The sequence below is a fragment of the Micromesistius poutassou genome, assembly GCF_964030765.1.
Source record: "Micromesistius poutassou genome assembly, chromosome: 10".
In the NCBI taxonomy this organism is placed as follows: Eukaryota; Metazoa; Chordata; class Actinopteri; order Gadiformes; family Gadidae; genus Micromesistius; species Micromesistius poutassou.
The window spans coordinates 2,721,157-2,737,130 of NC_140280.1; the positions used below are offsets into that span (position 1 = coordinate 2,721,157).

Below are 15,974 nucleotides of genomic sequence, written 5' to 3' on the forward strand. Positions count from 1 at the left end.
GTGTGATGTGTACAAAGTACACATGTTTCTATAGGTTCTATACGGTACTATGGTAGTACTGTGGAACTGGGTAGTACTGTATAAGTATTGTAGTACTATGGTAGAACGGCCCCAGGACAGAGACTTGGACTCTTCCCTGAGCACCGGCTCTCAGATGAGACCTTGAACTGAGGACCCGACCACCTGGGGTCCCTGGAGACCCCTCTGGTCTCTAGAGTAGGGGGCTAACCCCGGTGTCTGTACATCACTAGAGTAGGGGGCTAACCCCGGTGTCTGTACTCATCACTAGAGTAGGGGGCTAACCCCGGTGTCTGTACCACTCATCACTAGAGTAGGGGGCTAACCCCGGTGTCTGTACCACTCATCACTAGAGTAGGGGGCTAACCCCGGTGTCTGTACCACTCATCACTAGAGTAGGGGGCTAACCCCGGTGTCTGCACTCATCACTAGAGTAGGGGGCTAACCCCGGTGTCTGTACTCATCACTAGAGTAGAGGGCTAACCCCGGTGTCTGCACTCATCACTAGAGTAGGGGGCTAACCCCGGTGTCTGCACTCATCACTAGAGTAGGGGGCTAACCCCGGTGTCTGTACTCATCACTAGAGTAGGGGGCTAACCCCGGTGTCTGTACTCATCACTAGAGTAGGGGGCTAACCCCGGTGTCTGTACTCATCACTAGAGTAGGGGGCTAACCCCGGTGTCTGTACCACTCATCACTAGAGTAGGGGGCTAACCCCGCTGTCTGTACTCATCACTAGAGTAGGGGGCTAACCCCGGTGTCTGTATCACTCATTACTAACATAGTACTACAGTACTACCATAGTGCTAATAAAGCACCACCATAGTACCAACATAGTACAACAGTACTACCATAGTACTACACAGTACTATACATGTGCTAACTAATACAGTACATTCCATTGCATGTAGTACCAACCCATAGTATCCAGCAGAGGGTGCTCTTACATCACTAATGTCTGTGTGTGTGTGTGTGTGTGTGTGTGTGTGTGTGTGTGTGTGTGTGCGCGTGCGTGTGTGTGTGTTCCCACGTACAGTGTTACAAAATTTGTAACACTGTACGTGTGTGTGTGTGTGTGTGTGTGTGTGTGTGTGTGTGCGTGTGTGTGTGTGTGTGTGTTCCCACGTACAGTGTTACAAAATTTGTTAATTTAATGTATGAATATGGATTTTTTTTATTTTTTATATTATACATCACTTACTCTCAAATGTAGTTTGATCTGGTTGAATAGTCATAGCGTCTGGTAAATTAATCTACGCTAGTTAACCATCATCTGGAGGTACCATTTGTGTGTGTGTGTGTGTGTGTGTGTGTGTGTGTGTGTGTGTGTGTGTGTGTGTGTGTGTGTGTGTGTGTGTGTGTGTGTGTGTGTGTGTGTTTGGGACATTCCCTTACCCTCTGGTCATATCCTGTGGGAGATGTGAGGCAGGGGGCGGAGAAAACCAAAAACAGACCTCCCTCTCTCTCTCTCTCTCTCCCCTCCCCCTCCTTCTCCTTCTCCTTCTCCCTCTCCCTCTCTCTCTCTCTCTCTCCCCTCCCCCTCCTTCTCCTTCTCCCTCTCCCTCTCCCTCTCTCTCTCTCTCTCTCTCTCTCTCTCTCACTCTCTCTCTCTCTCTCTCTCTCTCTCTCTCTCTCTCTCTCTACTAAACTCAAAGTGTAGTAGAGAGAAACTAAAGAGACTCTTAAAAACTTTTGAGTACTTCTGGTGTCACCGTAGCAACAGATGGATTGGTGTTGGATTATTATGGGATACAGATTGAATACATGAAGAGCGCAACTCTCTGGTGAGAAGAGAACACATACTAATGCATTCACATACATATATAAAAACATACAAATAGAAATACATAGTGTTGTATTGTAGTGTTATTACAAACATAATTAAAGCAGCATTATACGCAGCATTTATCATGGGCCAAGTCCTACACAGACCGTTAGGAACTGTTTTGGTTTCTGTATGGTTAATAACATTGGAATAAGCTCTGCTTGGGTCTGGTGATGCGCGTAAAAACTGTCATGCCCATATGTCAAGAGGGTGAGGAGTTATGCTTCTTCAATGTTTACAATCCATTGACATAGCGCCCCCTGTGGTCCTGTTTGGGATATACATTAGCCTAGTTCATCTTGGTGTTTCTTTAAGTACAGTGTGGTGAGGATCGCCCTAAGTTAACCCCTCCTTCAGGCACCTAAAGGTGATTGGGTTTGATTTGGCCGTCCGTTGGCCAGGTTGTTGCAGGTGATGGGAAACATTTGTTCATTGTGAGGAGAGACAAATGTAAACAAAGTTTTATGACGGTAGGCTTAAGGGGTCAGGAAATATGACCCCTTTTTGTTGGCACTTTCAATACAATACAATTACTATTAGGAGTAGCACTACTACTAGAAGTACCACTACCACTACCAGTAGTACCACTACTTCTACTCTACTACTACTACTGCTACTATACTACTTCTACTAGAAGTACCACTACCACTACCAGCAGTAGCTATACTGCTACTCTACTAGTAGTAGTAGTACCACTACGACTAGTGCTAGTAGTAGTAGTAGTATTTGTACCATTAGTACTACTACTAGTACTAGTACTGTTACTCTACTTACAATACTGTTACCAGTATACAATTACTTTTACTACTACCACTACCACCACTACTACCACTACTTCTACTTTTATATATTTGTATTTATCTGTACAGCATTTATTGTACTTATAACAATACTACTGTGGTCTCTATGTGTATGTTATGTTATTGTATTTATGGTACCAACTGCGGTCTCCTTCCCTACAGACTGTTATGTAAGACAGACAGACAGACAGCAGTTCAGGCAGGCAAAACGTTTTTCATATTAACTTTTGGGAACTCAAACAAATTGTCTCATTGCCACACACACACACACACACACACACACACACACACACACACACACACACACACACACACACACACAGACACACACACACACAGAGGAATGTGTTTCTGGTCAAATCATCAGTGCGTTAGGAAAACATGTTTGAGTGGAAAATCCTCTCTCTCTCTCGCTCTCTCTCTCTCTCTCTCTCTCTCTCTCTCTCTCTCTCTCTAGAGCGTCATGGAAGTGAACACTCTGAAGGCAATTTTCCTGGGTAAGAGAAACCTACCGCCCTACCCCCCTTACCCACACCACCACCTACCCACTCCATCTACTCACACCACCTTCCCTACCTACCCATACCACCTCTACCCACACCACCACCCACCCACACCGCCAACCTACACCACCTACCACCACGACCTACCCTACCCACACCACCTGCCCACACCAAGTACCCTACTGACCGCTTCTAACCACCTCCCCCTCCATCCCATCTCCAGTGCTGCTGTTCCAGATGTGTCCAGAAGAGGGCGCTTCTTTGGAGTTAAACTTCTCACTCCCTGAAGTTCAGCTTGATCCAAACTCCTCCTTTACAGTGGTTGGTGAAAAAGACATACTACTACTACTACTGATCCAAACCACTAACCTCTAACCACGTCAACGTTTAAGTAATCTGCTTTCATGTTACTTTTTACAGATTAGTACAATCATTTTGTTGATGCTATGGTTACTAGTAGGAAGGTGTTTACCAGTAGGAACTTGAGGTTTTTCCATGGTTACTAGTAGGAACCAGCTGAGGTGTTTCAACAGTTGGAAGTAGGGACCAGCGGAGGTGTTACCATGGTTACCAGGAAGAAATAGCGGAGGTGGCACCATGGTTACAAGGAAGAAATAGCATGAGGTGTTCCCCTGGTTACCAGTAGCGACTCCCGGAGGGGTTGCCATGGTTACGAGTAAAATCCCTTCCAACATGAAATGTCGTACTCACAGAGCCCCGCCCCCGAGCCACACACGATACGCTTCATAACTAATGACGAGAAAGGTAGGGCAAACAGCCTTCCTACCTGAGACGAGGTGGTGTGGTTGGACAGGTGTGTTCCGGGTGGGGTCCGGTGGTCTGGAGTTTCCCCATGGCGGTGGTACCCGACGGGGTGTCCACCGCGGAGCAGGGCTCCACCAGCACCCTGCAGCTCCACAACACCAGCTGGAGGCAGGCGGGGCGGTACGCGTGTGAGGAGCCCTCGTCCCGCCAAACCAAGAGTCTCGACGTCTTCATCCCAGGACACGGTAAAAACCCGGACACCGTCACAGCAGATGTGCCCCTGTCTTCCCCCCAGGGTGTAAGCGGTCTGCTCTCCCCCCCCCCCCCCTGTAGGACCGGAGGAATGGTTCGTCCCAGGAGGTGGCGGGTTGGTGACGAAGGACGGGGAGGAAGGCACCATCCCGTGCGCGGTGACCGACCCGCGCCTCAACGTGTCGCTGTACGAGAGGGACAGCAGGGTGCCGGTCGGGGCCGTCCGGTACCGGGCCTCGCAGGGCTTCAACGGGCCGCTCAACGACTCGTCCTACCGCTGTGTTGCCCGGGGCGATGGCCAGGAGAAGACTTCCCAGACCTACTATGTGTTCAGCATCATAGGTCCGCTCCCAGACCCGCCAATCAATACACTGATCACTTTAGACCAATCAATACACTGATCACTTTAGACCAATCAATACACTGATCTCTTTAGACCAATCAATGGATATACTGATGAGAAACTCCCTGTCTGTCTACCTGTCTGTCTGTCTGCTTGCCTGCCTGTCTGTCTGTCCGTCAGTCCCCCAGGTGTTTGAGGTCCAGATGGAGTGGTCCGGACAGGTCCATCTGGTTGGTGATGCTCTGATGGTTAACTGCACCGTAGATGCCCCTGATGTGGTCTTCTTCACCTGGCAGTACCCCCGCAGACAGGTACCTGTCTTACCCTCTACCTCTCTGTCTGACAGCTAGCTGTCTGACAGTCTACCTGTCTGTCTGTAGAAATTAAAGAAACAAACTCCAATAACTATAAACGACATAACTATATAAGTGATAGAAACTTTAGAAATATCAACAACACAACTATATGTAAACAATTAAAGAAACTTAAGAACTATTCATTTCTCTATTTCTCCCTCTTAGGTAATAGAGCCACTGACCGAATTCCTGCCCAATCAGATTCGATCAATTGTCAACATTTCCATGGCAACAATGGATGACTCAGGTGTGTATCTACCATAGCAACCACATCCTCACCGCATGTCTCACTGACTCCCGCCAACTCCTCAGACTAGACTCCGCCCACTCGGCCGACATTGAGAATCAAAGTCAAGTGTTTTTGTGTTTCTTGTAGGCGTCTACGTGTGTATGGTCAGGGACCGGGTGCAAGGCCAGACTTCCAAAACTGTGAATATCACTGTACTAGGTAAGTTAACACTGGTTGACACTGGTTAACACTGGTTAACACTGGTTAACACTGGGTAACACTGGTTAACACTGGGTCACACTGGTTAACACTGGTTAACACTGGGTCACACTGGTTAACACTGGTTAACACTGGTTAACACTGGTTATGGTTGTATTTGCTACAGAGCGAGGCTTTGTGCGGGCTGAGGCCAGGGGAGGACCAGACGTCTCCCGCTCTTTGGACGGGGACCTGGAGATGCAGGTGGACGTGGTGGCCTTTCCCTCCCCCAACATCACCTGGCGCCATGGCAACAACCCCATCCCCACGGAAACCGGCCTGGTCTCCACGACCAAGACCAGCGGCACCAGGTGATATCCATTCATCTGGTTAATCTGGTTATTCTGATTGGATAATCAAAATAACTAGATTATTCTGGTCTATCTGGTTAATCCAGGTATTCTGACTAATCTGGCTAATCTGTCTGGATAATCTGACTGGTTAATCTGGTTAGTGTAGTAATTATGACTGTATAATCTGACTAATTGGTTAATGTGGTGCATCTCAGATACGTGAGCAGGCTGCTGTTGGTGGGAGTCCAGAGGAAACAGAGCGGGTCGTACACCGCCACAGTGGTCAACAAGGACGAGGTCAGAGAGGTCACCTTCAACCTAGAGGTCACAGGTGAGGAGTGTGTGTGTGTGTGTGTGTGTGTGTGTGTGTGAGCTTCAAGGAGCCAAAAGGGGGGGGTTAACTCTAGACAATCATCATCAAACTTGATGTAGGGATGAATCAGTCCAGAAAGCGTCCATCCGTCCATCAGGCCATAGGGGGCGCTACAGTCATCAGATGAACATTGCACCTTTAAGGCAGCCAGACCTTACAGACTGTCATCTGAAGGCATACATTTGATGACATATGTTACATTTTCTCATAGCCGGAAAATACCCCAGAGGCCAATTGCTTTTATGCATTGCCATTTCTGCAATGGGGACGTATATATGTGTGTGTAGCGCCCCCTAGGGTACATCAGCTATCGGAGTCTGCTGCTCTCGGTCGTCAGGCCGTGCTGTGTGTTGTTGAAGGAGATCCCGCCCCTTCTCTTCAATGGTACAGCTGTCAATCACAAGAAAGGTACACACACACACACACACACACACACAGACGAACAGACACAACCACACATACACACATACACACGCACACTCGTATTCAGTGACTTCTCTCATCCTCCACCTCCTCTCCACCCCCTCCCCTCCTCTCTCCTCCTCTCTCTCCTCCCCCTCCTCTCTCCCCCTCTCCCCCCCCTCCTCTCTACAGGTGTGATGGTAAGACAGACCTGTGGCAGAATCTCTCTACGGGTTTCCATGGAGTCGAGATTGAGACCAACGTCTCTCATCCTGGAGACCAAAATTTCACACAGGTAACCTAGCAACACAAACACAAAACATTTACCTTAGCGACACGTAACCCAGCAACACATAACATTTACATTCAGGGCATTTAGCATAACCAAGCAAACGCGTAATTTAGCGACAAGTTACCTCGTAATATGTAACCATAACCTAGTAAAACTTTGTAAAAAATTTACATTGTAAAACTTTTCAATGTAAAATGACAGTTAAGTACTGGCAGCAGTTTTGCCAGTAAGGTACTTATATTACTGTATAATATAATACAGTAGCTTGCTGTAATCTCAACATACAACAACACGTAACTTAGCTACAGGATCCCAGCAAACCTAATGAAGACACAGGAAACCTAGAGTTAGTAGAGGTTTAGGGTTTGATGATACTGGGGTTAATAGAGGGTCATGGCTACATGAGCTCGCTCGGGTCAGGGTTAGGTGAAGGAATGTCTGTTTGGATCCCTCAGGTCCACAGTCTGCTGGTCCTGCCCAGCTTGCACTCTGTCAGCGCAGTCCGCTGCGAGGCCAAGAACCAGCTCGGCCGTCGGGCCTGGGACCTCCGCCTGGTCACCACATGTAAGCCTGCTTGTGTACACTAGTGACCACATGTAAGCCTGCTTGTCTAGACTAGTGACCACAATGTAAGCCTGTTTGTCTAGACCAGTGACCACATGTAAGCCTGCTTGTTCAGACTAGTGACCACTTGTGCTCCTGCTTGTTCAGACTAGTGACTAAATGTAAGCCTTCTTATTCTTCATGTCTAGCTGGAATCCCTCTTATTCTGTTATTGGTCGTCGCTGTTCTGATTGTCCTGACTCTTATCTTCCTCATCATCCTCATCGTCGTCTGGAGGAAGGTAATATTGTTGATAATACAGTATTAAATACAGTGGTATATCAAGTTTTTATTTCTGTTACATTTTATTTTCATTCAGGTTATTGTGCAGAAACCTTCTGGTTATTGTGTAGAAACCTTCTGGTTATTGTGTAGAAACCTTCTGGTTATTGTGTAGAAACCTTCTGGTTATTGTGCAGAAACCTTCTGGTTATTGTGTAGAAACCTTCTGGTTATTGTGTAGAAACCTTCTGGTTATTGTGTAGAAACCTTCTGGTTATTGTGCAGAAACCTTCTGGTTATTGTGTAGAAACCTTCTGGTTATTGTGCAGAAACCTTCTGGTTATTGTGCAGAAACCTTCTTGTCATTGTGCAGAAACCTTCTTGTCATTGTGCAGAAACCGCCCTATAAGTGCATGTGGAGGATCATGGATTCAGCCGGATCTGATGGAAAGCTTTACTCCTACGTCGACCCTGCCCTCCTGCCAAGCACCTCAGCCTGGGAGGTGCCACGAGACAGCGTCATCCTTGGTAAAACCCTGCTGACCCTAAACCCTAGACATGGTTGTGGTGAATGCTAGCTAACCCTAAACCCTAACCCTAAACCCTAGACATGGTTGTGGTGAGCCCTGCTTTCTTTCACCCTAAAACCTAGCCAGGGTTAAGCCGGGATTCTGACGTCTGCCTGTCTGTCTGCAGGTTCTCCGCTGGGTTCTGACGGTCTGTCTGTCTGCCTGTCTGTCTGCAGGTTCTCCACTGGGTTCTGACGGTCTGTCTGTCTGCCTGTCTGTCTGCAGGTTCTCCGCTGGGTGCGGGGGGGTTCGGTCAGATCGTTGAAGCCTCGGTGACCGGTTGGTCTGACTGCAGCACCAAGGTGGCCGTGAAGATACTGAAACGTACGTGCAATACCCCTCTGTCTGTCTGCCTGTCTGTATGTCTGTTGATCTGCACGCCTGACTATCTGTGGGGCTACCTGTCTGTCTACCCGTCTGTCTAGCTGTCTGTCTGTCTGTCTTTTGGTCTAGCTGTCCCATCTATTGGTCTGTCTGTTGGTCTACCTGTCTGTCTGTCTGTCTGTCTGTCTGTCTGTCTGTCTGTCTGTCTGTCGGCTTAGCAGTCTGTCTGTCCAGCTGTCTGTTTTGCAGTCTTTTTCCCGTGTAAACCTGCTGGTTGAAGGTCAGTTGGATGTTAGTGTTTGTTAGCCAGAGTGCAACCACTAACATGTGAAATATAACACTTTGTGTAACATGACACTAGGTAATACGTGTAACATGTGCATTATAACACTTTTTGTGTTATACGTGTCATATGTAATAACACTGTCCGGCCAGCAGGGCGCAGCGCCGAGTCCTCTCTGATGTCGGAGGCCAAGGTTCTCGGAGTGTTGGGGCCGCACCTGAATATCACCAACCTGCTGGGAGTCTGCGGCCCCCCAGGTACCTCTATATACCAGATAGAACATGTGTTCCACACTGAATACTGTTAGCAATATAGTATAAATATAGTTACTAAATATCATACACTACTATTAGTAGCATCAGTTATATATATAATTTATTACTATTTGTAGTATTAGTAATTATGCATTATACATTCATATTAGTAGTGTTATTTATTATATATAATACATTATTACATATACACATCAATACATATATTGTTATTAGCTGTATGACTCATATGTTTGTACGTCCTGGCACCTATTGTATCTTTACATGCTTACTGGCATTTCTGTCTGTCTGTCTGTCTATCTGTCTGTCTAGGTTCTTTCTTCCTGATAACTGAGTTGTGTTGTCACGGGGACCTGCTTGCCTACCTGCACCGTCACAAGCACAGCTTACTGACCGATGAAGTCCCACACCTGGACAACAGGTAGACAACGGGTAGAATCACCTAGACAACAGGTAGAATCTCCTAGACAACAGGTAGAATCACCTAGACAACGGGTAGAATCACCTAGACAACAGGTAGAATCTCCTAGACAACAGGTAGAATCACCTAGACAACGGGTAGCATCACCTATAGGTCAGGGTTAGTTAACCTAATGGTCAGGGTTAGTTAACCTCATTGTCAGAGTTAATGAGTTAACCTCATGGTCTGGGTAAGCTGATGTAAATAGCGCCACAGCAAAATTATGCAATGATCAAGATGAGATGACTACCTGTCTGTCTGTCTGTCTGGCGGTCTGTCTGTTTTTCTAGTGAGGCCATAGAGGGAGTTTATATGGACATGATGAAGGGAGATGCTCAGTGTGTTGCCATGGAGACGCTTGGAGATCAAACCCACCCTGAACTCAACCCGAGCCCCGAGGACCCCCTGTGTGGTACCGTAACATATAGAATATATATTCAGATAAAACACATCTATACCATTATATATAGAATCTCACCTATGTCACATAGCCTAATGTTATCTACACCCTAACAGTGGTGCATAGAGGAATAGATGGTAGGTGATGAGCTCTCTCCTCTCCCTCCAGGTGATGCTGACCCTGGTCGTCATGGTGACTCCTCTGGCCTCAGCCTTCAGGACCTCGTCAGTTTCAGCCACCAGGTGGCCGAGGCCATGGCCTTCCTGTCCTCCAACAACGTAGGACCTTTCTCACGTCTCCTTCCTCTAGCATCCTAGGACCTTACTCATGTCTCCTACCGCCCACATCCTAGGATCCTTCTCCTGTCTCCTTCCTCTCACATCCTAGGACCTTACTCATGTCTCCTACCGCCCACATCCTAGGATCCTTCTCCTGTCTCCTTCCTCATGCATCCTATGACCTTTTTCATGTCCCCTTCCTCCACTTGTTCTCTCTGCTTTTTCTTGCTCTCATTTTACGGCGATACACCGTACTAGCACATAGTGATAACTGTGTGTGTGTGTGTGTGTGTGTGTGTGTGTAGTGTGTCCATAGGGACCTAGCAGCCAGGAATGTGTTGGTGTGTGGGGGGGGGCTGGTGAAGGTTGGAGACTGGCGTCTGTCACATGACCTCCACAAGGATCAGAGCTACGTCACCCGCGGAAATGTGAGTCAGAAGCTCTTGATCTGTAGCCCCTCTAAGGGGAGGAGTCTGTGTGTGTGTGTGTGTGTGTGTAATTGTGTGTGTGTGTGTAATTGTGTGTATGTGTGTGTGTGTGTGTGTGTGTGTGTGTGTGTGTGTGTGTGTGCATGAGTGTAATTGTGTTTGTGTGTGTGTGTGTGTGTGTGCGTGTGCGTGTGTGTAATTGTGTATGTGTGTGTGTAATTGTTTAATTGTGTGTTTGTAATTGTGTAATTGTGTGTTCGTAATTGCATGTGTGTGTGTGTGTGTGTGTGTGTGTGTGTGTGTGTGTGTGTGTGTGTGTGTGTGTGCAGTGCTACCTGCCGGTGAAGTGGATGTCTCCAGAGAGCATCTTCCAGTGTGTTTACACCACGCAGAGCGACGTCTGGTCCTACGGAGTTCTGCTGTGGGAGATCTTCTCTCTGGGTACTCTACTACTAGTACTGTACATTATATAGTATGCAGTATGTGCTAGTACTAGTGTATATACATACTGGTGCTAGAGTAATCATGTTAATATCTATCTATCTAACCAACTAATTTCTATATCTAAAGTCTGGGTACTACTGGTAACACAGTTCAAATAATATATTGTACCAGTACTACAATATACAGTAGTATATATTAGTACTAGACATACTAATCATACTAGTAGACATGTATACTCTGGGTACTACTAGTAATATAGTTTATATAATATATAGTATAAAGTATATACAGAACTACTTAAGGAACCTCACCGAATGTTATCTAGATAAGTACATCGTAGAGGAATTATTGGATCCCAGTGTATAGATTGTCTGTTAGGCAGCATAGATCTGTGAATAGATCTATGGTAGATAGAATGTGTCTACAGTGTATCCTGTATAACCGCATGAACGTCGCCTTCTAAGGGGAGGCTCCGTACGCAGACCTCAGCTCCACCAACAGGCTGTGTTCGGCCCTGAAGACCGGGTACCGCATGGCCAGACCCCAACAGGCTTCCCAGGACCTGTAAGCACCGAACCCTAGGACTATCATATAACCCCTAACCCCCTTACCCTAACCTCCAACCCCATTACCCCTAACCTCCAACCCCATAACCCCTAACCTCCAACCCCTGACCTCAAACCCCATAACCCCTAACCTCCAACCCCATAACCCCTAACCTCCAACCCCATTACCCCTAACCTCCAACCCCATTACCCCTAACCTCCAACCCCTGACCGCAAACCCCATAACCCCCTTACCTATAACCCCATCACCCCAACATCCATGACCAAACACCCTTACCCTAGTCCCCGTGTTACTGAGCCCACATCCCCAGGACTACCACCGTGTTAACAGGCACCATCCCCATCACCATGACAACACCCATGTGACTAGGCCTACAGCCCCATGACAACCACCATGTTACTAGGCCCACATCACCATGACAACCACCATGTTACTAGGCCCCCCCAACAACCTATATTTTTACTGAGATAATGCAAGTGTGTGTGTGTGTGTGTGTGTGTGTGTGTGTGTGTGTGTGTGTGTGTGTCCGTATGTGTGTGTGTGTGTATTTATGTGTGTGTGGGGGCTGTGTAACGTGTGCTCTGGGTGTGTCTACAGATACCAGCTGATGATTGGCTGTTGGAAGACAGAGCCAACCTCCAGACTCTCTTTTACCTCTTTAGCCGTTGCTACTGGCAACATGCTGGACCACGCCCACAAACAGGTCTCCATAATCTGATTACGTGTCCTTGAATATGATTGATTGTAGGACAATATGTATTTACAACTGATCATATGATATTACATATCTCAGAGTGCAGACAGAGTGCACTGACATTGGTCATTCAAACAGCTTCTGGTTGGTTCTTACTGGTTTAAAATGCTTTCGGTTGATTCTAACTGGTTCATCAAGCCGTGTCTGTTTTGGTGTTTCCTGATGTGTGTTGTGTGGTGTTGTGTTTTGTTGTGTTGCATCATGTGTTGTGCTACGGTGTGTATCATATTATGGTGTATTCTGTTGTTTGGGTAGGTGTACTCCCAGCTGAAGCAGAACTTCGTGAGTGGAGACAATACAGCGATAATCCGATCAAGAGCCGCCAGGACGGACCAACAGCCTGGTAACCTAGGTAACGCACTTACCCTGTCCTTCAGACAGCCTGGTAACCTAGGTAACGCGCTTACCCTATCATTCAGACAGCCTGGTTACCCAGGTAACACACTTACCCTGTCAATCAGCCACCTAGGTAACACGCTAAACCTGTCATTCAGACAGCCTGGTAACCTAGGTAACGCACTTACCCTGTCATTCAGACAGCCTGGTAACCTAGGTAACGCACTTACCCTGTCATTCAGACAGCCCAGTTACCAAGGTTACACTCTCACCCTCCATCCGTCCTTCTCTCCCTCCAGTGGACCACGCCCCTGAGGTTTTGGTTGACCAAACACATACAGAGCTCCCGGAGGCTGGCTCCTCCCACAGCTACCTGGTCACCATGGATACCAGTGCCCAGGTGCAGGCAGGACCTGAAAACCTCCAAGCCCCGTGAGTATATACAGCATCATAGTGCAGTATTTTATAGAAGTATAGTGGCAGAATACGTATATATTATCTAGTATCTAGTACTATACTAGATAGTATATATAACTGTTCAGTTTACGGAGTTCTGTATCACTCCACGCCTAACTTGAACAGTTGTTTATTTATATATAAAAGCAATAGCATAGTTCACTGAAGCCTAAAAATATGTTGATTGATGGAGAGGGTGGAAATGTTGTAAAGCAATAGGCACACGGTTAGTGAACTGCTCGATAGTAGGCTAAATTGCCGAGCTACCGTCTCTAGCCTTCTCTCTGAAGGACGCTACCGTGTGTTGCATTGCAACCTCCGCGCACTTTGCAGGCAGTCAGGAGGGACAACATTTTTGTATTTGTTAAAAAAATCCTTGTCCGACTTTCTTGTTTCTTCTAAATTGAGTGTCTATGACTTTCATTTCGCCATACTTACGTAACCGTACTTACGTACGTCATACTTACGTACGTCGGGACAGACAACACCCCTTAACTGTAGTATAATGAGAACATTTCACAGCCTGTCGTGATCTATTGCTTAAGTATATTTATTATACTGTTTAGGGTGGTGTAAGGTTGGGTGGTGTAGCTGAGTGTAGGGTTGGTTAGGGGTAATATAGGGTTAGTAAGTTTGGGTGGAGGTAGTTGAGAGTCAGAGGGTTAGTAGGTTTTGGTGGAGGTAGTTTAGAGACAGTAGGGTAGTATAGGGTTAGTAGATTTGGTTATGAGTAGGAGTTGGGGTCTTTTCTACTTCTGTTCTCCACTTCCTGCTTCCTGACCCAAGGAGGAACAGAGAATAGCCCCAGTGCTGTCAGCACTTTAAACCTTAACCCAACCTCTACTGAGAACATTTACATTTAGGGCACGCTTTTATCCAAAGAGACTTACAATAAGTACATTTGTCATAAGAAGTGAAACAATATATCGCAGTCGGTACAGTAAAGACGTTCATAGAACCAAGTGCAAGTACTGACAATCGCCAGGCTAACCCCATTCCCCGTGTACAGCAGTGATAGCTAGCTACTGCAGATGCTACACAACTAAGTACATGCTACACAACATGCATACACAACACAATTAAGTACATGCTACACAATTAAGTACAATGAATGAATACAACCTGCATTAAGTGCATTCATCAAGTGCCAGGACATACAACAAACAATAGTGCAACAGACAAATAAGGGACTGAATGGCTATGTAGAGTCTAGTGCCGCTTTTCCACCGACAGTACCAGCTCAACTCGACTCGACTCAACTCGACTCGACTCGGTTTGGTTCCAGGCACGTCGCATTTCCATCTAAAAAAGTACCTCTTCAATGTGCGCGGGTCGTAGAAAAGAACCTCTCCAACATGGGCGGGTCGTCATTAGGTTTTAATCACGGGAGACGTGATTCCCGGGAAATCTGAATCTGATTAAGACTATTTCCTGATTCCCGGGAAAGGTTATGATGGGAAATAAAATAAAATAAAAAGCGCAATGACTGCGCATCTATTGTTGTCATACGGTAACGTTGATGGAGGCGAAACTCGAGCCCTGGGAAAGGAACGACACTAAAAATAAACATTTTTTCCTCGGGAGCCGGTCCGTGGACTCCAGCCACACCGGACACACACAACCATTGCCGGACACACACACCCACGCACAGCCTAACTCTAGCCCCGGGAAAGGAGCGACACACACGGCGAAACGCTGATCAGTGTCCCTCTTGGGAGCGGGTTTGTGGACTCCAACCATGCCGGACTTAACTTTGAGTGATTATTCCCATTTACAGCCGCTAGCCAATCAGTTGCCAGCAGCCTGTTTACGTCACACAAAAGTACCTACTCCGCTCGCTTGGAACCTCGACGGAGGTAGTACTAAAAAAAGTATCCGGTACTATGTACCGGGTACTTTTTTTGCCAATGGAAACGCAAAAAAAGGCGAGGCGAGTCGAGTCGAGTCGAGCTGGTACTGTCGGTACCTGCAACACAGCAGATTAGAAACATTCACATTCTCATGAATTAATTCACTCAGATCGTACAGCAATCACATATAGAAGTTTGGCGCAATAGTCATTCCATCATGTGTTCACCTGAGGTTCGATGTTCAAGTGTTCACCTGAGGTCATGGTTAAATCTGAGATCATGTGTTCATCTGATGTCATGTATTCATCCTCAGCTTGGCTGTTATGGAGGCCGCTCCAGAATCCCATGATGCCTCAATGGTGGAACAAACATCAGACCTGATGGATGCAAGATAAGAGTCCCCCTAGTACATATCTCATCTACTTCAAGATAAGAGCCCCCTAATTAATAACTAATATACTTCAAGATAAGAGTCCTAGTCGTTGTACATAACTCATCTACTTCAAGATAAGAGTCCCCCTAGTACATAACTCATCGACTTCAAGATAACAGTCCCCCTAATTGATAACTCATATACTTCAAGATAAGAGTCCCCCTAATTAATAACTCATATACTTCAAGAGTTCTGCTAAACCAGAATAAAGAACATATACTACAAGATAAGAGTCCTCATAAATGTCCATCATTGTTATCATTTTTATTATTATTATGATAATTATCATCACCATTGTTATGTATAACATGTTATGTTATAAAGAAATGTGCTTTATAACAATGCTTTGAGTTTTATAATAATTGTACGAGCTGTATAGTATTTTGTTCTGAGCTTAAGAATAATAACATGAGTTATGGTTACATGATATGATACATCTATCTACATATGATAATATATGTTAGGGTTAACTGATATCTATCTATCTATAATTGGTAATATAAGGTTAGGGTTAATGATAATTATGTTAACATGCTGTTTTTTTTTTTTCTTTTTTACTTAAAATTAAAATAAACATTAAATCAAA

The 15,974-nt window shown here is 46.1% G+C and overlaps 1 protein-coding gene across 1 annotated transcript; it reads left to right on the plus strand.

Annotated features, from left to right (window-relative positions):
- Positions 1-1,732: 1,732 nt before the first annotated feature.
- Positions 1,733-15,782, plus strand: pdgfrb (platelet-derived growth factor receptor, beta polypeptide). Its single transcript, XM_084474530.1, has 27 exons — positions 1,733-1,802; positions 3,101-3,140; positions 3,370-3,467; positions 3,961-4,156; positions 4,245-4,505; positions 4,687-4,817; positions 5,028-5,109; positions 5,239-5,310; positions 5,477-5,660; positions 5,858-5,973; positions 6,303-6,423; positions 6,610-6,712; positions 7,165-7,273; positions 7,462-7,553; positions 7,930-8,062; positions 8,329-8,427; positions 8,866-8,967; positions 9,295-9,403; positions 9,733-9,854; positions 10,011-10,120; positions 10,426-10,548; positions 10,878-10,989; positions 11,457-11,556; positions 12,157-12,262; positions 12,569-12,665; positions 12,949-13,081; positions 15,269-15,782. Exons 2-27 carry the CDS (start codon positions 3,107-3,109, stop codon positions 15,348-15,350), a joined length of 3,027 nt encoding a protein of 1,008 aa, XP_084330656.1. The 5' UTR covers positions 1,733-1,802; positions 3,101-3,106; the 3' UTR covers positions 15,351-15,782.
- The last annotated feature ends 192 nt before the right edge of the window (positions 15,783-15,974 follow it).

Coding starts and splice junctions, on each gene's coding strand:
- pdgfrb (XM_084474530.1), top strand. CDS start 3,107: ATGGAAGTGAACACTCTGAAGGCAATTTTCCTGG. Junction 5,661..5,857: donor ACCAAGACCAGCGGCACCAG/GTGATATCCATT, acceptor GGTGCATCTCAG/ATACGTGAGCAGGCTGCTGT. Junction 13,082..15,268: donor CCTGAAAACCTCCAAGCCCC/GTGAGTATATAC, acceptor ATTCATCCTCAG/CTTGGCTGTTATGGAGGCCG.